General features: G+C 46.7%; 2 protein-coding genes across 2 annotated transcripts; one reads left to right on the top strand and one right to left on the bottom strand.

The window, feature by feature from the left end:
- The first annotated feature begins 6024 nt into the window (after positions 1-6024).
- LOC100278802 (uncharacterized) lies at positions 6025-10514 on the top strand. Its single transcript, NM_001151959.2, has 14 exons — positions 6025-6416; positions 7269-7367; positions 7455-7568; positions 7849-7920; positions 8009-8119; positions 8249-8368; positions 8522-8623; positions 8719-8791; positions 9110-9190; positions 9273-9337; positions 9428-9529; positions 9621-9803; positions 9891-10120; positions 10204-10514. The coding sequence occupies exons 1-13, from the start codon at positions 6072-6074 to the stop codon at positions 9957-9959; spliced, it is 1536 nt and encodes a 511-aa protein (NP_001145431.1). The 5' UTR covers positions 6025-6071; the 3' UTR covers positions 9960-10120; positions 10204-10514.
- A 5283-nt stretch (positions 10515-15797) lies between these two features.
- LOC100283630 (uncharacterized) lies at positions 15798-23031 on the bottom strand. The gene is made up of 5 exons (NM_001156531.2): positions 22795-23031; positions 22664-22696; positions 21767-21995; positions 16324-16453; positions 15798-16258 (listed from the first exon to the last, which is right to left on the bottom strand). Exons 1-5 carry the CDS (start codon positions 22895-22897, stop codon positions 15983-15985), a joined length of 771 nt encoding a protein of 256 aa, NP_001150003.1. The 5' UTR covers positions 22898-23031; the 3' UTR covers positions 15798-15982.
- Positions 23032-23392: the final 361 nt, after the last annotated feature.

Here is a 23392-nt window from a genome sequence, read left to right as displayed (position 1 = left end):
GGGGACGGCCATGAACTTCGCGTAGCATGGCCTCCCTAGTACGGCGTGGTAGGTTCCTCGGAACCCGACCACCTCGAACGTCAGGGTCTCCCTTCGGAAGTTGGAGGGCGTCCCGAAGCAGACGGGGAGGTCGAGTCGCCCGAGGGGCTGGACGTGCTTCCCAGGGATGATCCCGTGGAAGGGCGCAGCGCCTGCTCGGACGGAGGACAGATCGACACGCAGGAGCTTGAGGGTCTCGGCGTAGATGATGTTGAGGCAGCTGCCCCCATCTATCAGGACCTTGGTGAGCCTGACATTGCCGACAACGGGGTCGACGACGAGCGGGTATTTCCCCGGGCTCGGCACATGGTCGGGGTGGTCGGCCTGGTCGAAGGTGATGGGCTTGTCGGACCAGTCTAGGTAGACTGGCGCCGCCACCTTCACCGAGCAGACCTCCCGGCGCTCTTGCTTGCGATGCCGAGCCGAGGTATTCGTCGCATGCCCTCCATAGATCATGAAGCAGTCGCGGACCTCGGGGAACTCTCCTGCTTAGTGATCTTCGTTCTTGTCGTCGTCGCGGGCCCTGCCACCCTCGGCGGGTGGCCCGGCCCTGTGGAAGTGACGCTGAAGCATAACGCACTCCTCGAGGGTGTGCTTGACGGGCCCCTGATGGTAGGGGCACGGCTCCTTGAGCATCTTGTCGAAGAGGTTTGCACCTCCGGGGGGCTTCTGAGGGTTCTTGTACTCGGCGGCGGCGACAAGGTCCGCGTCAGCGACGTCGCGTTTCGATTGCGACTTCTTCTTGCCTTTCTTCTTGGCGCCGCGCGGAGCAGACGCCTCGGGAGCCTCTTCCGATGGGCGGCCCTGGGGCTGCTTGTCCTTTCGGAAGATAGCCTCGGCCGCCTCCTGGCCAGAGGCGAACTTGGTGGCGATGTCCATCAGCTCGCTCGCCCTGGTGGGGGTCTTGCGACCCAGCTTGCTCACCAGGTCGCGGCAAGTGGTGCCGGCGAGGAACGCGCCGATGACATCCGAGTCGGTGATGTTGGGCAGCTCGGTGCGCTGCTTCGAGAATCGCCGGATGTAGTCCCGGAGCGACTCCCCCGGCTGTTGCCGGCAGCTTCGAAGGTCCCAGGAATTCCCGGGGCGCACGTATGTGCCCTGGAAATTGCCAGCGAAGGCTTGGACCAAGTCGTCCCAATTGGAGATCTGCCCCGGAGGCAGGTGCTCCAACCAGGCGCGAGCAGTGTCGGAGAGGAACAGGGGGAGGTTACGGATGATGAGGTTGTCGTCGTCCGTCCCACCCAGTTGGCAGGCAAGGCGGTAGTCCGCGAGCCACAGTTCCGGTCTCGTTTCCCCCGAGTACTTCGTGATAGTAGTCGGGGGTCGGAACCGGGTCGGGAATGGCGCCCGTCGGATGGCCCGACTGAAGGTCTGCGGACCGGGTGGTTCGGGCGAGGGACTCCGATCCTCCCCGCTGTCGTAGCGCCCCCCACGCCTGGGGTGGTAGCCTCGGCGCACCCTTTCGTCGAGGTGGGCCCGACGGTCGCGTCGATGGTGCTCGTTGCCGAGGTGGCCCGGGGCCGCAGGCGCGGTGTTACGCGTGCGCCCGGTGTAGACCGAGGCTTCCCGCATGAATCGGGAAGTCGCGACATGAGGTTCCGAGGGATATCCCTGCCTTCGGGAGGCAGTGCTCTCGGCCCGTCGGGCCGCAGCGCCTTCCAGGAGATTCTTGAGCTCTCCCTGGATTCGCCGACCCTCGGTGGTTGATGGCTCCGGCATCGCGCGGAGGAGCATCGCTGCGGCTGCCAGGTTCTGACCAACCCCGCTGGATGCGGGCGGCGGCCTGACCCTGACATCGTTGGCGACGCGGTGCTGGAGACCTTGGGGCAGGTGACGTATTTCTCCGGGCAGGGGTTGGCCCGCCCATACCTGCCCGACGTCCCGACGGATCGGCTCAAGCGCTCCTGTTCCCTCGTTGAGCCTGGCCTGCGCCTCGCGGACTTGCTCGAGTTGTGGGTCGTAACCCCCCGCTGGAGCGGGGACCACAGCTAGCTCCCGTGGGATGTCGGCGCGAGGCACCGGCCTAGGAAGATCACCGTCCTCCGGCATGCCGAGATGGTTGCCTTCGGAGGGATCCCCAAGGCTGCGGCTTCCGTCGGAACAGTCGGAGAGGCAGTAGTCACATGCGATCATGAAGTCTCGCATGGCACTGGGGTTGCCAAGTCCGGAGAAATCCCAACAGATGCTGGGATCGTCATCTTCCTCGGACCCAGAGGGCCCGTAGGTCGAGACGTTCGTCAGCCGGTCCCAAGGCGACCGCATACGAAACCCCAGTGGGGTTGCACTCGCCTCAATGAGAGCGCCCGCCAAAGCGAGGTCGTTTGGCGGGTTGAGGCCGAGTCGAAATGACGTAAGATGGGAGTTAGTCGGTACCTTTTGGTCGACGAGGAGCGACGTAGTCACATCGGGGACTGGTTGCACCGTCATCTCGGGTACGAGGGCGACGTCCTGCAGGCTTTCCGCGAGCGCGCCGGCGTCGTCTTCTTGCTCGGGGTCAGCGTGTCGCGGGGGGACGGCGCTTGCCTTCGTCTCGAACGCGAGGTCGACGTCCGGCGTGCCTTCCGTCGGGGCGTCGGGGGCGTCGATTCGCTCGACGGCCAACGAAGCGCGGCCTCCCGCTTGGCCTTGATGGCCCCGCCTCCTCCTCCGTTGGCGGGGGAGAGAACGGAGCGAGCTCGAATGTTGTTCTTCCACCACGCGGGGAAGGTGTCGTCGATTCCGCCGCCGGCGGGCGGGTTGTCGGCCGCCATTGTCGTTGTCGCGCGGCTGTGGAAGAAGTATCATGTTGTAGCTGCCGTCGAAGGACATGAACTCAAGAGTCCCGAAGCGAAGCACCGCCCCGGGCCGGAGAGGTTACTGGAGACTGCCCATCTGGAGCTTGACGGGGAGCTGTTCGTCAGCACGCAGCAGGCCCCTACCTGGCGCGCCAACTGTCGGCGTTTCGAGACAGGGGGGTCCCTAAGCCGACGAGTGAGTGTGCTGCGTGCCCCAGCCCAGATGGGTCGAGCGCGTGGGTGAGCGCGAAGGGGGGAGAGGCGAGGTGGCCGGAGTCGGGCGTGAGAGAGGTGGAAGTCCCGCGGCCTTCGTGTTCGTCCCGCGCCCAGGTCGGGTGCGCTTGCAGTAGGGGGGTTACAAGCGTCCACGCGGGTGAGGGAAGCGAGCGGCCCCAAGAGAGCGCCTGTCCTGTCCTCGGTCCCACGCGGCCAACCTTCTCTAAGAAGGCCCTGGTCCTCCCTTTTATAGTCGTAAGGAGAGGATCCAGGTGTACAATGGGGGGTGTAGCAGAGTGCTATGTGTCTAGCGGAAAGAGAGCTAGCGCCCTAGGTACATGCCAATGTGGCAGCCGGAGAGGTCTTGGCACCTTGCTGGCGTGATGTCGTGGCTGTCGGAGGAGCGACGGAGCCTGGCGGAGGGACAGCTGTTGCTGACGTCGCCCTGCTTCCGTAAGAGAGCTGAGGGCCGCCGTCGTCACAGAGCTCGTGGAGCGCCATCATTGCCCATCCGGCGGAGCTGGCCGGATGGGACGCCGGTCTTGTTCTCCGTGACCCGAGTCGATTCGGGGTAGGATGATGATGGCGCTTCCTGTTGACGTGTCAGACCTGTGCCCTAGGCAGGGCGGCGTGGGGGCTCCTCCGAAGCCGAGGTCGAGTCTGTCTTCCGTTGCCGAGGCCGAGCCCGAGCCCCTGGGTCAGGCGAGGCGGAGATCGTTTGGCTGAGGCCAAGGCGGAGTCCGAGCCCTGGGGTCGGGCGAGGCGGAGTTTCGTCGTCTTCCGGGTCTTTGCCCGAGTCCGAGCCCTGGGGTCGGGCGGAGCGGAGTTCGCCGTCTTCCGGGTCTTAGCCCGAGTCCGAGCCCTGGGGTCGGGCGGAGCGGAGTTCGTCGTCTTCCGGGTCTTAGCCCGAGTCCGAGCCCTGGGGTCGGGCGGAGCGGAGTTCGTCGTCTTCCGGGTCTTAGCCCGAGTCCGAGCCCTGGGGTCGGGCGGAGCGGAGTTCGTCGTCTTCCGGGTCTTAGCCCGAGTCCGAGCCCTGGGGTCGGGCGGAGCGGAGTTCGCCGTCTTCCGGGTCTTAGCCCGAGTCCGAGCCCTGGGGTCGGGCGGAGCGGAGTTCGCTATGGCGCCTTTGGCAAGGCCTGACTGCCTGTCAGACTCACTCTGTCGAGTGGCACTGCAGTCGGAGTGGCGCAGGCGGCGCTGTCCTTCTGTCAGACTGGTCAGTGGAGCGGTGGAGTGACGGTGGTCACTTCGGCTCTGCCGGGGGGCGCGTGTCAGGATAAAGGTGTCAGGCCACCTTTGCGTTAAATGCTCCTGCAACTTGGTCAGTCGGTGTGGCGATTTAGTCAGGGTTGCTTCTGAGCGAAGTCAAGGCCTCGGGCGAGCCGGAGGTGTGTCCGCCGTAAAAAGGGGGGGGGGGCCTCGGGCGAGACGGAAGTCTCTCGAGGCCGGCTGCCCTTGGCCGAGGCTAGGCTCGGGTGAAGCGTGATCGAGTCACTCGTGTGGACTGATCCCTGACTTAATCGTACCCATCAGGCCTTTGCAGCTTTATGCTGATGGGGGTTACCAGCTGAGAATTAGGCGTCTTGAGGGTACCCCTAATTATGGTCCCCGACAGAAAGGTAATGAACATGAAGACACAAAGATTTATCGTGTGGTTTAGCTCACCACAAAGACGTCCTACCTCCATGTTGATTATAAACCTCCAAGACTACCACAAGGAGCAGCGTAGCTCACCGGATGACGCTCTAGTGGCTAGGAGCAACAAGGGTAAAAATTCAAACATTGGCATGAACGTGGACTGGATGCTCATGAGTATAAAAACAATTTTGTAAGTTCAAATCTTTGATTGAAGACCTAATCTCTTATGAAATTGCTTAGGGAAACATTTAGAGAGATATGGGACCTTCACAAGAGTGTGCCAGAGAGAGTGAGGCATGTAATCTTGAACACTAGTCAGATCTGATCAAACAATGATAATTGGGGAACATTAGGGGGTATAAATACCCTTCATCTATCCTAACAGATATATTAAGGCTGGCACTACTGGGTAGGAAGTAGTGTCGGGGTATGATAGTGTTGCATAGGCACAAAAATCCCAAAGAGTCCAAAATTTTGTGGTTATGATTCTAGGCCCTTTAGAGTATGTGTGGTGGAGTTTGAGCATTGGTTTTGCATTCAAGCTTGCAAATTGAATCCCCGTTAATAGTATGTTGTTCCTATATTCAAATTCTAAATATAAACAGATTTTTAGGGAGACATCTTCCTACAAGTTGAAAACTTTAATACTAACACCTTTTCAAGTTTATCATATCTATAGTAGTCTTATTGTAAAGAAAACGAAGTCCCCATAGATAAGAACCATAATTCAGCTCAAATGGTATCAATCAAACTGAACCACTTAGATTTGGTATCTCTTTAAACTGATATCAATTTATTATCTTTTAATTAGTACCTATTGTTATGTTTTTTCATGTATTATATAGTTTAAACTCCTATATATTATCTCCGTTCTCGAATATTTATCGTCAGCTAGTTTATTTTTAAATTAAAATGCGACAAATAAAAAAGAACGGAGGGGTACATTATTTTGAGGATTTTCGCCCCAAAGAACTGGAGTTGCAAAAAAATGTCAGCCAAATATACAGTACCCTTTGAAACGTGGGCCCGAAATTCCATCTGGTCCCACTGGGCACTGGCGGTCAGAGCGGGAGCCCGCTGCAGCTCACGCGGACGCGGCCTGCCAACCATTCCCCCCCGGGCCCGCACCCGCCACACAACTCCAGCAGTCCTCCTCATCACGCCGATACATGGGGCCACCGGCTTCCGACCCCACGCTGCCAGTCATCAGAAGTAAAACATCGTCTCCAGCCCAACCCACTCGTAGCCTTGTCGCGCGATCTCCTGGCTGCGAGTCGGAGACGAGCCGGGTATAAAAGGCATCGTCCATCTCTCCGGGCGGCCGCGCTGCTTCGCTGGCTTTCGGCAACGCCCTTTACCACATCTGAATCTCACCCACCCACCCACCCCCGCGTCCCCCACCTCATGGCGCCGGCGATGGGGCTGAAGCGGCCTGCGGCGGGAGCAGGGGCGGCAGCAGCGCAGACCGTCACGCTGTCCGCGCCTGCCGTGCGGGACGCGGTGCGCACCGCCGTAAGGGAGGCCGAGGCCACGGCGAAGGCTACCGCCCCGGCCGCCAGGGTCCCGGCGACGGCGGCAGTGCCGGCGGAGATCGCTAGGGATGGGGTGCTGTGCCTGGAGGAGGTCGACGGGAGGCGGTGGAGCTATGTGGTCGACGCCGCCGGCGCCGCGGTCAAGGCCAAGGGAAGGGCGTCCGTCGGCGGCGCCTTCAAGGCCGTCCCGCTCCAGTCCCCGATGCCGCCCGTCGAGGTGAGGCCACCCCCTCGTGCTGCCCTGGACCCGAGGGGTTTCTGACACTGTTGATCATGGTTTGGTCTTCTTGTGTCGATTCGATTGCTCTGTTCACACTTGTGAGATGGTTTGGTGAGATGATGTGGTTTGGCGAGGAGGATATGGATTTATCGGTCTTTTGGTGGTGGTGGGCTGGTGCTTCCTTTGTCGGGGATTTGAGGTCTCGGCAGCAGCAACGAATCAGAATTCGCACTTGGATCTGATAGCATGCGGATGAATATGCTTGAAACAATTGTTTGGTCGGAATTTGGCGCAAGCTAATTGTCTGGTTGTTTGAGCCTTTGAGGCGAAGCGTGGAAATTTCAATAATTTCCGTCCAGATTGGATCCGCAACAGTAGGCCTCGTTGTTGATTTCTGGAAAAGAAAAGTTAGGTCTTTTTTTTTTCTTCTGTTGCTTGTCTCCGAGCAATTAATTCAACCTTTTCATTGAATGTGGTTTGGTATTGAGTCGCCGGTTGGCTTTGAATTCGATTTCCTCAGTTAGGTTTATCATGCATGGCCAAGTATGTGATTCAGGGTCAACTTGTTCTGACCTCAGGCTGTCTATTTTATGGACTTTGCTGCCTTGCTGGTGGAGCAAAGTTGCAATCTTTAGGCAAAGTGACCCTGGTGTCTCGTTGAAGCTAGTTGTTTGTTGGATGCCGCTCAATAGCACACTGCACACTGTTCCTTGTTTTTTTTAATCTTTTGGTGTTGATTACCTCCTGTGTTTTCAACTATAGAAATACCAGATAAAATGAATGGTCATGATTTAGAATGATGAACTAATATAGTGATTGCAATTTCCACACATATTTTTGTTGGTGCAGGAAATCATGTCCTTTATAAGATCATATGTTGTGCCCGAAGGCTTTCCAGATAGTGTCACACCTTCATATGTTCCATACATGACATGGAGAGCATTGAAGGTATATTTTCATTACAATATATTTGGGTTCCATGATCTACTGGATAGATGCATTTATTTAGATTTTCCTTTAATTTTCTCTTGCCAGCATTTCTTTGGTGGAGCAATGGGTGTGTTTACAACAAGGACCTTGCTCAACTCTGTTGGAGTCTCCCAAAGCAGGGCTGCATCTGGTGCTGTGGCTATCAACTGGATTCTCAAGGTGGAAATACCTTTTCCAATTCTTTGTTGAAAAACTGATCAATAGAATTCCCTTTTGTGATATTTATCATAGTCATGTTCAAAGAGAAGAAGAAAATTTGCAATATAGTATCCACAATGTCATTAAGATCTATCCAACTATATCTCTAGTACTGTTAATGCCTTTCTTACAGAAAATAGCACTTGTGAACTGTGACTTTTTTTCACTAGATCCACTATGTGCAGTTAGCAAAAAAAAAAAAAAACTACTGTTTGATGTCTGCATTGTTTTGCTACTACAGGATGGGGCTGGGCGTGTTGGAAAGATGCTTTTTGCCCGCCAAGGGAAGAAATTTGATTATGACCTGAAGCAGGTGCATATATTAGGTTCAATGTGTGCCCTTCTGCAGTACTTAGTTTTCTTTCATGCTAATGACTATTTGAAATGAAAATTTCCTATAGCTACGCTTTTCTGGTGATCTCTTGATGGAGTTAGGAGCTGGGATAGAATTAGCTACTGCAGCTTTCCCACAGCTTTTCCTACCAATGGCATGCATAGCAAATGTTGTTAAGGTTTGTCCTACTGATTTGTTGCAACTTGCAACAGGTTCTTGCTATAGTATGTTACTAATATTTTTAACTTGCCTTGCAAAATGGGTGATGAAATGTATTCTACTTGTTTGATGCATTTTCTCCTATCAGAATGTTGCTGCTGTCACTTCCACCTCTACTCGAACACCAATTTACAAGGCGTATGCAAAAGGAGAAAACATCGGTGATGTTACTGCTAAAGGAGAAAGTGTTGGAAACATTGCTGATCTGGTATGTGTTCATGTTTTTCATTGAACTTGGAGCTTTTTTTTGCTGCCGCCATTGTGTTATTATCATATTATGCTTTTTCAATCACTGCCATTTTCCCCTTCTCTGATTTAGTTTTGTAAGATATCTTTTGATTTACATTTTTTGTTTGTGAAGTTGGGAACTGGAATGAGCATACTAATCTCAAAGAGCAATCCATCACTGGTAACTTCATTTGCCTTCTTGTCGTGTGGATATCTTCTCAGTTCATATCATGAGGTACACTTTCAAATCCATTAAGTGTGTTGCTCTTGTGATCTGATTTTTTCCTGATAAACTTCCAGGTAACAGAACTAATATTATTTTATAATCAGGTGAGATCTGTTGTACTAAACACCCTGAATAGGGCAAGGTTCACTGTGGCTGTGGATTCTTTCATCAGGACTGGTATGTCAACATATGCTTTGTATAAAAATTCTGTACAAGTTCTGCAAAGAGATTTTGTGTTTGTGTGCAAATACTACTGTGTTTCAGAGTCAACATAGAAACTAATAAATTGTTAGTGACATTATTCTAAATACACCAGATGTGTTTATGAGAAAGAACTGAAATTTTATCCGTAAGTAGTATGCAGTTCATGCAATTGAATTTAGAAGATTAGATTTTAATAGTGGAATTAGCTGACAAACATAGTACTCTTCAGTTGCCACTTTGTTATTTGCATGTCTCCCTGTGTGATATTTGTCTCCTGTTTTACTGGTGCAGGGTATGTACCCTCGCTGAAGGATGGAAACTCACAAGAGACAATATTTAATCCACCTTGGCGACATGAGCCAGTTGCAATAGGTTTGCGCTCTTAGTAATCTTATATATTCCTGTATGCTGGTGCAATGTAGAACCTCTACTCATCAGTTTTGTTCTCTTACAGGATCAAGATTTGGAGATGCGTTTCAAGAACCTGCTTCGTTTCTTGCTATAAAACCTTTGTTCGAGGTACCATCTTATTTGCTCCATTCTGAATGCTTTCTTTCTTTGGTGTAATCAAGGATTGTTCTGTGAAGTTGCAACGTGGTTTGGCTGCAGGATGAGAGGTATATTGTTACATATAACCCAACAAAGGACAAGGTATATGCTTTGCTCAAGGACCAAGCAAAGCCAGATGACATTCTCAAAGCTGCTTTTCATGTAAGCGTTGATTGTATTCTATTTGGTAGGATTCCACTGCTAAAGTTCTTCGCGTTTTCTTATCCTCGTCAACCATGTTTTTTATTAACAGGCACATGTGTTACTGCATTTCATCAATGCCTCACATGCTAACCTGAATGCACGGAAGCGCATGAACTCCAACCGGTCGTACCAGTATGACCCACTGAACATGGACTTTGTACCACACATCGAAGAGTCGTGCAAGATCGTTATGTCATCTTATGGAGTTTTCAAGAAGAAAGCAAGAGAACAGGTAAATGTCACCTTTGTATGGTTACACCTCATACAAAACACGTGGTTTATTCTTTTTTGAGTTAATAACCCCTTTTTTTCCTCACAGGGATGGATAATGTCTGAATCACTTCTTAACCCGGGACGAGCAAGATTGTGTGGAGCAGTACCACAATGATCCAAGCCTTTTTCGTTTTTCATGATGAAGAGGATGAGTTCTTTTTCATACAATTGGTATGTGAGTCAGCGAAACTAACTTAAGTCGACAATCAGCTCAAGTACATAAAATGCACCAAATTGTCATGAGTCCTGATCCTGCAGGAACAGTACTTGAACCTGGTTAGTTCTCGCACTAGAACACAGTTTCTACTATTTTACTAAAATGTGCAGTAAATCTTATCGGCACGATTTCCTGTATGCAGGAGCGTTAGATCGCAACAACCACCATGACAGGGGGGTGCTGACTCAGGAAGGGTCCGTGAAGGCTCCAAACTGCGGAAGATCGACTAACAATCAGCTCTTGTATATTCTTTTGGTATTGTATAATGGAGGCGGCTATCTTTCCTAATGTTGACCGGACTAAGTGGTCATCGGCTGATTTGTTTTGACTATCTGACAACAATCCCCCCTGCTAACCTTGCGGTATCGTGGTCCTCATTTCCCTAATTTGGGGAGCGGTACATGCCAGTTTTCGTAAAGAATATCAGTGTTTATATGCAAATTGATTTGATCATTTGTCTCAGGCCTGTTTGGAACAAGGGAGATGTTTTCTGCGTATGTTTCGTGAAATTAAACTGATTCCTATGATTTTTTGCACTATTCCTACGAATTACTGCACTTCAAACACCCTCGGATGTCTCGATATATATAGAGATAGTGCTCTGTTTTGTTAGTCATCGTCCATGATGGGCTGGTTACCGTGGCTGTTCTTACTTTTCTATTTAGGACCAGTTTAGCGGGGCTATGACTCTAAAAACTCTGGCTTTAGTTTTTGTAGAGAAGCAGCTTCTTCGAGAGAAGTTAGTAGGTTTAAAATGTCCATTGTGACCCTACGTGTCTGACTTGTGTATACAAAAGAGAAATATGATATGTTGAGGAATTAAAATGTGACTTGTGTATACAAAAGAGAAATATGATATGCTGAGGAATTAAAATGTGTTCTGTCATTCTATATAATAGCGCGCGGAGGGAATCTCGCCTCCTAGAGCGTCCACGTGTGTCGTAATTCTTTCAACCGTTCGATTGGACATCCACGGCATGTCGGCTAACATGCAGCGCCCAAATCCGTCGCCTTCCATTCCAAGCTGTCGCCACTGGATTCTTCGAGAGATAGCTCACTGCGCTGCGGCGATACCGAACGTGGAAACCCTATCGGCCGCTGCTCCTTCAAGGCGTCAGCGTCATCTTCGTCGAACTGCCAGCAACCGTGCGTTCTACGGTTCTTCGGCGCCGTCCACGGCCCCATCCCCCATGCACCCTATCGCCGGCTGCTTCTTCAACGCATCGTCATCGCCGTCGGCTGCTTCTTCCACGCGTCATCGTCGTCTCCGTCGAACTACCCATGATCGTGCACTCCTTGCTTCTTCAGTGCCGTCCATAGTCCTCCGCAACCTATCGGTGCCTGCTTCTTCAACACGTCGTCATCCCCGTCCAACTGTCGGCAGCGGCGAGCTCTACACAAAGCTTCGGTGGAATTTCTGTGCGACACAGGTACCCTGCCCTCTTTGCTCCCCCCCCTCCCCATTTCAAGAAGATAATGGTACCTTGCTTATCCATCCACATCCAGCCAAACATACAAAAGAACTGTTGTGTGATCCATCTGAAATTTTGAACTAACAAAATAGGAATTTGGATGGTCCAATCCATCCGACCAAATAAACTGGTGTGAGAATCGGCAGCAGCTGCTATTGCAGCTATACCATGCGCATCTTCAATGTGACATAGGTATTGAACTTCATTTACATTTCCTCCGAAATGCGAACAATTTGTTTGAATAGTCTAAAATTTATATTCATAGTACTTATAGTTTCCTTTTTTGTCCACCATACACAATCTGTTACCTATTTGCATACTTTAATTTTATGCTCCTAGCATATCACTAATGCGCTGCGACATGCAGTTACACTACCGGAATCGCCGTCTTTGCCGAGTGCCTGAAGCACTCGGCAAAGTCTTAAAAACACTCGACGCTATAAATCTGTTTATTGCTAATTAGCTCCTTTTGTAATCTTTAAGACCAATGCTTCTAAGATTAAGACCACCCTGCTCCTAACCTGCTTCTGTGGTCATTAACACCACTGCTTTTGATCCACATTCATATAGCTACGCCTACTGTATTGTAATCTCTAAGCTCTTCTATAATATAATCTCTAAGAACTTCATGCTGTTACATTTCCAGAACTTGAAAACTTCATTACTACAAAAAAAAGTACAATCCAAGTTGGCTATTATAGCTACCTTACGTCATATATTGATACCTTATCAAATTGAACTCAGCGCTACAAATCTGTTTATTGCATTTGGCTACAATGTTCCATCAATGCTAAGCTTCAGCACTTGCATTTTACGTACACTTAGATTTGTATGCCGTTGTCTACCCATCTTTGTCCAAAACCATGAAACGCTTTGATTTATGTTGATATAATGTTCACAAAAAAAATTTAGTTACTATCCAGTTTGATACAAGTTAATTCAACTGTGCTCATGTACCGTTTGTACCACTCGCGAGTTTCTAGTAAAGATTAAGGCCCTTTTCGTTTGTTCTGGAACATTCCAGCTAGAATGGTATGTTTATTTATATTAACATAGATTAGCCAGAATAGCTCCTGGTCTCAAACCGACGAGGAGCTAGACTATCTACAGTGCATGCTTCTTCCATTCGTCCTCCTGTAGAGGCTTGTCGCTTCGTGCCCTCCATGGAGCACACTACTTTGCGGAGGTCACTCTCTCTCTCCAAGGCAAGCGGCACGCTATTTTCCTTTGTCACGCTCACTGTGAAGTCGTTCGTGCCCACGTCCCTTAGCCTGGCAGGTGCTATCGACGCCACCATGGCTGGGGTGGAGGATGAAGACAAGTTCAAGGACGCTCCAGCAGTCGCCGATCGCCATCGCAACGATGCGGCGGTTGTGTGGGCGGCGCCGCGCCACGACACCCAATCAGCATTCGCAGCCCACCACCTGCGGCGCCGGCGGAGGGGGCGCCACCCTCGAGCGCCACTGCAAGTGGCCGTTGTTGACCTCGTCTTGAGAGCCAAAGAAGAGGAAGTTGTCGATGCTGACCTCGTCTCGAGAGCCAAAAGAAGAGGAAGTTGGGGGACTCTGGGTCGGCCTCGGGTATGTGGAGTGGGAACAAATGGTTTTTTTTGTTGACGATGATGCAATCGGGGTTTAAGAATCGATTAAATTTTGCTCCTGACAATATTATTTAGTAACAATGTCAAAATAATTACAATTAACAATAAATGTGTAACCATGTATATGATACACTATTTGTTTATGTTGAATTAAAAGAAAGAGAGAAAGATAATAGTTAGGGTAGTTGAGATAAAAATGTTATGCTCTTGTCTGATACTCAAAGAAAAAGCAAAGAACGATCAAATTTCATGGTCGAATTACTATAAATCTAGTGTGATTTCTGGTGCTACCACCGGATATATCCGATGCATACACACAATGCTACACTTTTTTTTTGCCAATGACCAGTTTTGAAATTTGGGACTATAAATACCAACCTAACCGACCATTTGAACTGTCTAACAGCCAAGGAACACACCAAAAGAGTTGGTGCGCCACATGGTTATTAAAACGTCATTTAAACGTCGTTTAATCGACGTTTAAACGGTAAAACGTGATTAGAAGTTGAAACATCCGAGCGTTTTGACCACATCGCGTAGAACGTCCGTAAAACACGTTTAAATGTCTGTTTCGTGTCGTTCTGACATTTTGGGATGTTCTATGCACGCTTAGGACGTTTTAGACTATTAGGCCTCTCATGCCCATCAGCTCTCAGGTCAAGACCCATCCTTGCTGCCCCTGTACTCTAGCCTTCCCTCCTCCTATCCTCTAGCGCCGCCTCCCTCCTCCCTCCTCTAGCGCCACCACCCATCACCTGTCGCTAGAAGCCAGCGTCGATCGCCTCCACTATCGCCAACATCCTGTGCCCGTCACCTCCATTATCGCCAGCGGCTACCAGCACCATCTAGCTTTGCTAGGTGCCAACAACCAATGAAATTGAAGCAAGCAATAGTGAAAAAGATGGCGATGATCAAGACATGATTATGCTCTTGATATTGATGAGTTGGATGATGGTTACTGATCCTATATGCAAGTTATAACTTGCATTGTGTTTATGCTACTATGTACCAAAGAAAATGAAACACGTGATGTTTTGGCCAGAAGCTCGATAGTGGAGACGATGTGGAGAGGCCATCTTAGAGATGTACTTACACATGGGGAAGACAAGAGGTTATTCACGAAGTTGCCTGACTCGAGGCTTGGTCCTTGTAAGTACTAAGAGAAAGCGTAAGCTTATCGATACCTCGTTAAAAATATCAGGGTGAGTTTGCAACTCTAGCTCAATTAAGCTTTCATATTTTATGTATTATTTAATTAGGTTGTGTATCCTAGTTTAGCTTGCTAGACTAATAATAAAAATAAGATCTAGGTTGCATAACTATTTTACGAAGGTAAAAACACATCAAATAAAACCATAATTACACGTCCAGATATATTATTTTCTTATATAGGTTGTAGCTATGTGAAAATAAAGACATTGTTTTATAAAATAATTTTTAAAATTGGCTAAATCACTGCCTCTTCGACATTACTGGTCATTCTCCATTCAACCAACAAGCCGAGTGCCAATATTTTTTTTTCTCTATTGCCAATTGTGATATTCATGTCAGCACTGAAAAGACGAAGATTTAGACGTTATTGGACATTCTCCATTCAACCAAACCGAGTGCTAAAAGGATGTTTTCTTTTTTAGTATTTTGCTTTATTGTCAATTGTGATATATGTGGTAGGAATAAAAAGGCGGCAATCAGCTATCCACCACATATCGCCTAAAGCTTTAGAGGTACCCTAAAATCCAACGGTAAAGAACACACTGAATTTAAGGGCAGATCCTTCTGTCCCTAAATATACAGTGTTGTCTCTCTTTTCCCCTAAGACTATGATAAATATATGTGAAAAATCTAACTTATATTAAAAATATAGTGTATTGTGTATAGTTGATGGATTTAGAGGTAACTGCTCCTGGAGTTAGAATTTGTATAGTTGATGGATTTAGAGGTAACTGCTCCTGGAGTTAGAATTTAGGGGATGAAATCTTTTAGAGGGTTATGAAAAAAATGAAAATTAGAGAGATGATATAGAGAAAACCGCCGTAGATAGTCTAACTTTGTACGTGATACCGCCATCCTAGACTGGTCTGTTTGTTTTAGCTTTTTGCGAACCAGGTTTTCTGAGAATCTAACTTAGAAAGAATCTGAATATTGTGAGAGATTATGTGGGTAGAAAGATACGAACACCTAGGATTTAGGGTTTAGAATCTAAAAAGTGACGAAAACGACTTGGACAATTATGTGTTCGTATTGATTTTGACTGTTTTCATCAAATCGGTTCTTCCAAAAACAAGTAAAAAGCTAGACGTTTGGCGGTCCATGACAGCTTCTGTCGGCCAAAATCTAGAAAAAAACTAAAACAAACGAGGCCAAAACTTGTTAGAAGTCCACTGTAGCTACAGCATCTAATTCTGAGTGTTGGCCTTGATATTTAATTGAAATAAGGTTGGCTCAGCTTTAATCAAACAAAAATAGCTAGCTTACAATAATTCTAAGTGTTGGCCTTGATATTTATTTGAAATAAGGCTGGCTCAATTTTAGTCAAACAAAAATGGCTAGCCTTAAATAACCGCACAATAATACGTCCTGTTGCAACGTATAGACAAGTTTGCTATGGGTACGATTACCGGATAATAAAATATACGCTCCGATGCAACACACTGGCACATTTTGTTTCGCTAGTAAAACATTAAACACAATTAAGCCTGAGCAACATGAGCTGCTGAGGGCAACCGAGTGAATCAACAGCGTTCATTCCAAATGGAAAGCAAGTCTACAAGCTAGACAGCTAGGCATATATCTGCAGACATCAATGATTTGGCGCTTACTTCACTCCAGAGTCACAGCAGGGCTTGGTGCTAGGCTCTTGCCCTCTTGTTGCTGCAATCTGGGCATTTGTAGTGCTTGATGTGCTCAGCTCGTGCAGGCGTGATCTTGACACACTTCCCATGGTACCACCGCTCGCAACTATCACAACAGATCCAGAATTCGTCCTTGCCGTCATTTGTTCCACAGGATCCACATAAGGTGTTATCACGCTCTTCCTCTTCTTCATACTCTTCACCGCTCTCATCATCTTCATCCTTAGGGGGCGCCACTTTTGTCGCCTTCAAATGAGACTCGGGTCTTGTTGTCTGAAACAGAAAAACATCAGTGATGAAAACATTGAAGGGTAGCATGATTAGTGTCTAAACTTTACCATTTTCGAACTTGGTTTGTTGCTTTTGCTGGTATTATTGGGTTCCTTCTCCTTGTTTTGTTTCTTGGCAACCCCAGTCGCTACTTCAAATATTGTGGGCAAGTTATTTATCATGTTGAAGAGTCGCCGCCTGTTAAGGAGAAACGCAAACCACACATTTTCAAGCATCCATATAGAAGCATAAACCTGTTTATTCTATGCAAAAATAGTCATCTGAATACTCCGAACTGGTGAAGGTCCACTAAAAATAATGTTTTTGTTGTTCACTTAAGCCTTAGCTTGACCAAATCCTTGTAAGCCACCCCTTAGGCTATCTCCAACAGCTTACCTATCCACATCCCCATATTCAAACTTCATTCTGCGAACAATGCAATCTATAGTGCAAATCAGTGTTTTGTGAACTGATGGAGACGGTCTTAGCTTGTAAGAAAAAAAAAACTATCAGATTCCTTTTTCTATCAGTTGGTTACTTCTACCCCTCAGCCCAAGTGTATTTCCACATCCATATATTTTTTTGAAGTCATGTAATGTAACCACCAACACATACTCATGTAATGTAATCACCGACATATATTTTCCTGAAGTAGTGCAAAAAGGGAGACGTCTATTCTGGTCAGTCTACCAATCTACCCAGTAGATAACAACTAGCTACAGTTGTTCAAGTGGTCAATTATTAACTTCTCTAACAAAAACAGATTTGTAGAACGAATGCCCTCATCCAATATACTCTATAACTAGAGCAACGTGTTCATAAAAAAGAATGGAGAACAATAAATAAGAAAGGTCTAAGGTTATGACCAAAACGATAATACTTGGAGTTGAGCAGGGAACTTGAAAAAAATAATCAATAGTGAAAATGCATTGCATGAACAAGGTAACAGGCCAAACGAAGAATATTCCAAATTATGATTTTACCCTTCGTTTTTGAACTTTATGATTTTACCCCTCTATTTTGAAAATGAAGCCGTCGTTTGCCCCTCTCCCCTTAACACCGTTAGTGAAAATCAGAATCGGTGATTAAAAAATAAAAAACTGAGGTAAAATCACAAATGCAAGGTGAGAGATGGGTATAATTGTGATTATATTATACTCATATCTCACCTTGCATTTGTGATTTTACCCCTCAGTTTTTTGTTTTTTAATCACCAATTCTGATTTTCACTAACGGTGTTAAGGGGAGAGGGGCAAACAACGGCTTCATTTTCAAAATAGAGGGGTAAAATCACAAAGTTAAAAAACGAGGGATAAAATCGCAATTGCAATGCCGAAGAAGGGTATAATCACAATTGCCCCAATTATAAAAACATCTGCACTGTGAAAGAGCCTCTAGCTGAGTTGGTTAGGTGGTATGAGTAGTGCACTCCTCAGGTCTGGGTTCGACTCCCCGTGGGAGCTAATTTCAGGATGCGGTTAAAAAAAACCTCGCCTGTTCCATGCCAAAGCACAAGTCTAAGACCCGGTCCAGGTCGCGGTAGTGTTCTCACATGAGCTACGGTGCCGTTGTGTATGGGTGGGCAGGGGTTCGGGGGTTTTCTTGACCTGCGTGAGGTCTTCTTAATATAATGCTTGGGGTTGTCTTACCCCCGTAGGTCGAGTTTTTAAAAACCATCTGCACTAGTTCACACCAAGATGTTGAGTAAGGAGATCACAAATATGTGTTGTAAAGCAACAACCAAAGAACTGCAAAACCAGAAATATACACTTTCTACAGTACTTGTTACTCTTCATTTCGACCAAGAGTCTCCTCCTTTTCTTTACAAATGATGATTTAATTCTGCTAGCAACAAACTTTCAACTATAAGCTCTATGTCATTAAACTATTAAAGTGCCGTGAAGAGCACTGTGCAGCTATGAGTAATACTAGACAATGAGTCAAACCTAGAACTCACTAATCGTCAAAATTTAGCTCTAACAGTGTGGAACTAATTTATTGAGTCATTTTCTTCCCCTAGAATGCCATAAAATCAGTGCATTACCTCTGTGTCAATTTAATAGCTACTTATCACTTTTCTAGTGTCAGATGTGTTTGGTATATCCATACCATATCCGTGCCAAATATCCAGCTTTGAGTTTTCAGATTTGGAAATGGCACGGATATTGAATGCCTGGATTCAGATAGAGATTAGTATCTGAACCCATTTGGTTGAACGGTTCCATTTGCGCTCCTAACTGTGCCTACCACCTAAGTGGTGATGAGGAGGGCCTACAGACGCTAAACGGTTAGAACTTTTCTAGTGTCAGATGTGCTTGATATATCCATATCATAACCGTACCAAGTATCCAACTTTGACTATTTGGATTTGGAAATGGCATGAAGTTTGGATGTCTGGATTCAGATACAGATTAGCATCTGAACCCCTTCAGTCAAACAATTCCATTTGCACCCCTACCACCTAAACGGTGATCAAGAGGACCTACATACGCTAAACGGTTAGGCCATATCATGGTTAGGCAAGTTTGACCAACTTTGGCTGCTCTCTGGTTGCCACCACAAAGTGTGGCAATATTCTCTTCTAGTAAATTAGGTCCCACGCGTCCATGACCCAAAAAACGTGACAAGATTCTCTAAGGCTTACTAAGGTGTGGCAAAATATTTTAAGCACCTCACATTGGGCAAGTGTGCCAAATGGTGGCAACTTATGGCTGGGAACCAAACATGCCCCTAGTAGGATTTAGGCAGTCTAGGTGGCCAAAAGGAAGAAATAAAAAATGGAGTATATAGGAATATAATGAACTAATAATGGATGTGATAGGATCCAGAATCCTACTGTGGTTGCGTAAGTTGTGCGGGTAGGAGATCGATGGCCGTGCGTGAGCCATGATTGCGCACACGGAGTAGGCGAGAGATAGAGAGACATGGAAGATAGCCATTATGACCAAGCAAGATAATTGTCTTGCTTGATTAGATTGATACATCTCCTCTCCAGCTCTCCTTATATAGAGGCTTACTTGACCGCTAAGCAAGGTATCCTTATTTTTATGGAAACCAGAGAGAGAGAGAGAGAGAGAGAGAGAGAGAGAGAGAGAGAGAGAGAGACTTACCTGACCCCTAAGAGCATATCCATTAGTTCCCTAAAAAACTCCCTAAATTCATATTTAGCAAGTTGCTAAATACACATTGGGAAGAAAAACAACCTTAGCCTCCAATAGTTCCCAATTCTTAGGTTGCTAAATATTTTTAAATTATGCTAACTCAGCTTTTCTAGCTATTACTTGCATATTCAAATTTGGTTTCATTTGTATGATAAAGTTCAATAATCATTGTTTTTCTCTTGATTACTATTTTCAGTATGTATGGATCACGATCAATCGTTTTCCTCCAAATTTTTGGATACGTCATCTTCAGACTTGTGAAACGAGGATGAATTCATCATTTTCGTGACTAAAATCATTCAAAGAGCATCCGTTGTATGCGGGCGCGAACTCGATGGCAGTCAAGTGATTTCACGGTGTGATTGACTCTAAGCAAGTTGTCATCCTTATTTTTAGGGAAACCTCCTAATCAATAATCAATCATGATCCTAATCACAAATCAATCATGATCTTTTTTATGGAAACAATGCAAAATATCTAAGGAAGAAAATCTTTGGTATTTCGGCTCTAACCGCCCGACGCCTATAGGTGACGCTAATCATAACGGGATGTAACCACATAACTGTGGCAATCAAATGTATTCCTCCAACCCCTGCCTTATTCTCTCCCCAAACATGAGAAAGGAACAGGCGTCCAACATTCTTCCAATTTCAAAGAACAAAACCACACAAACATACATAAGATTGAGTTTTGAAATTTATAAGAATGTGCAACATTAGCAAATAACATGAAGTGATTCCACAAGAAGAGGATTGAAAGAGTTCCAACTTTTAGCTGAAGTGTGGGGCCTCCTAACCATCGCACTCGCAAGCCTCTGTGACACTCCTGGTCAGTTGCTGCCCCACCTGCTATGTGGGCAACGACGCTCAACTATCGTGGTTCCCGCTTCAGAGACTTATGCGACACCCTGTGCATCCACCTAATCTGGTAGCTTGTTGGTGTGACTCTAGGAACTAATCCAAAGCCAGATCTACAATGCCTGTTTTAAAATGTATACGAGCGGATTTAGGGAGACAAAAAAAGGTGTCAGATCAATTCTAGGCCTTGGCTTGACTTCTTGAGGTGAAGGTGACTTCAAGAAGAGTGAAAGTTTGTGAGGGCACGATGGTGACGCTTTGTTGTAGGGCGCTTCATCCTATCTAACGAGTCAGTCCATGTAAGAAATTCTAGTGGTTTGGCTAGGCTAGGCCTAGGATGGGTGGACTGAGTGGGTTTTACAGCCCTACAAAGACTCCAGTACAAATCTTTTAAGCAAAAGAGGTGCTAGGATACTAAGGAGAGGCCACTAAAACAAGGAGATCATTTAAGGTGATCTAGTAAGGCCCGTTTGAGAAGGCTTCTCCTCCCAAAACAGTTCTAGCTTGTGGGGAATATTCTGCCTATAGGAAGGGGTCATTTTTCATTCTCTTCCAGAAATGAACTAGGAGCTAGTGAAGCCTGAACAACTCGCTTCACCGGCTTCGGCTCCTCTAGAGTCTGAGCCCAAAGAAGCCCTGCCAAACAGGCCCTAATCATGCCTACATTTTCTCATGTGCACCATGGTTGAAACTGACTACCATCTCTCAACCCACAGTTGTGTCTCTGCCTAATCCTTCCCTCGACCATTCCACTGATTTCACCTCGGTCCATGGCTTCAAATCTGATTATGCCTCTCCCTAATTGGCAAAGTTGTTTCTTTCTGATTGCTAGCGCCTAGCGGCAATAGATGAGTTCTCCTGGCTGAAACCCATCACTTTAGCCTCCGCTCTATACTAGCTAGTCTGTCTCTAAAAGGCCTCTTCCCCAAATGTATCGAAGGCACAAGCATGTGTGAAATTCAATTGCTAACTCATAAGCCTCCTCATGGTACACCAGTCAGTTTTTGGAAATGCCGAAGTGCTATCGACGCTATTCATTACCATATCACAACATATGACAAACATTTCCCAGTAAACATGTTAGTTTACCACTCAAAATATATATATTGGCAAATAACACTCAATTGCCAATCAATTTGAATCATAATCCATGTAAATTCTTTTGTAATCCAAACAGTACAAATGAAACTGCAGGTCACTTCAAAAACAAAATGTTTGCTTATGCACAAACTGCACAAGCAAACACTAAATATAAGGATCAAACTGATCCTTAACAAAGGAGAAATCACAATGATTTTTTTCCTATCAGGTGGGAATCACAAGTTAGTAATGATGAACTCCTCTTTGCAAGTATTTTGTATCTGTTGGTCAGCACTAAACTGTAGATGAATTTGTGAAAATGTAGGCTTCAGGCAAATAAAGAACACAAAACAATAGATATATAAATTTCTTTTTCAAGGAAACTGAAAAGTTCCAGTGCCTGGAATCGTTACCTGGCCTCTTTGTCAAACCCAAACCGGGCTGCAAAGTAGAATGCAACAGCTAGTAACCAGGCATCGCTGTGGACAGCAACTAACGCCAACCAATCCTTCTCGTTCATGCCATCCCTAGCAAAGTTTATACCCAAAGCTGGTTCAGGGATCTCTGGAGGAACTTCCTCTGCTGGCAAAGTTACTTCCCATGTTTCGTTGGGGTAGCCATAAAGGCACAAGTTTTCCTTTTCTGTAAAAAAACGAATTAGTAGATATAAAGGACCAATGTTTTTTGTTACTTGTAATTTACTCAGTGCAGTGCAAGGTGTAAGCAGAAAATTCTAGACTTAAAAATAAAAGGCTACATGGTTGCGCTAAAATACAAGATAAATGAAGCAAGCTCACACACCTAAACCAGTCCTATGGCACAATTGGCACACAAAAAATGGTTCCCTGGCTTCACTAAAACAAAGAGTAACTAAGATAGGTCCTTGACCCTATGTTGCATTTATGGAATATGGCAGAAACAGAAAAAATAAATAAAGAAACAACAACCGTGGCTACTTTTGAGTATAGAATCCCAGCAACTAAACTTGTAACTTCAAATAAATTCGTACATTTTCCAGTGTAGTATCGAAGGCAAGTCAAATTCAAGCTAACCAATGCATGAACAATAAATTCCTCACGAATTCGAGGATTCCATCTACACTTTCAGCCCATCTACAATTGCAATCGCTCACCAGTCACCACACTCCAAACCATTACATCATCAACTGAAACCACAGTGGACCAGTACTAGGTTCTCATTTCCAGACAGCGAGTGGAAAATTTAGCTTGGGGACACCAAGCAGGGCGACCGAACGCCCGAACCCTAGCAAAGTGACTGTCGGCGGCCCCGAGGAGGTCGAGCAGACTCACCGGGGTCGCACAGCTGGTAGAACTTCTCCACATCTGCGCAAACCACCAAACCAAATAATACGTCAGCACCGGCGAAGCCGCCAGATAAGCAAGCGAAATCCGGAACAACGGAGCGAGCGATGGTAGCATACCGTTGGTGAGGGCCTTGATCATGCCCGCGCGGCGGCCGCGGAAATCGCGGAAGACTTCCTCCGCGGTACGGGCGGAGTAGTGTGCACCGGCGCCGGGGTCCATTTAGGGTTCCGGCGAGGAGTCCGCGGCGGCGGAGACGAAGGGAGGAAGGGGCGCTGGCAAGACCGCAAGAGGGTAGGAGACAGGAAACAGGGTCGCATACTAGGGAGGGGTGAGGTTTAGAGATGGCAATGGGTACCCGAAACCCGAAACCTGATGGGTTTTTATCCCACTAGGGTACGGGTTTTGGTCAATTTTCATACCCATGGGTTTGTTAATGGGCATAAATGTATACCCGACGGGTTCATGGGTACGGGTTTGTTCCTATAGTACCCAAACCCGTGAACCCGTGGGTTTTTTAAACCCGACCAAACCTAGTGTATATTGTCATTTTATTTTATAAACGAACAACAAACTTGTTATCTACCTATTTACTTCCTATTTTTTATCAAATAGTGAATGTATAAGTAGTTGGTGAGAGTGTTGCTTGCTTGCTATTATAGTTATTACTAGCGTTATATATGTGGTGGATGTATAACTTAGTGCAAGGTAACTTGA

Source organism: Zea mays, chromosome 6 (assembly GCF_902167145.1).
Source record: "Zea mays cultivar B73 chromosome 6, Zm-B73-REFERENCE-NAM-5.0, whole genome shotgun sequence".
Taxonomy (NCBI): Eukaryota; Viridiplantae; Streptophyta; class Magnoliopsida; order Poales; family Poaceae; genus Zea; species Zea mays.
The sequence above is the reverse complement of the archived record's forward strand: the minus strand, read 5'-3'. Positions and strand labels throughout refer to the sequence as shown.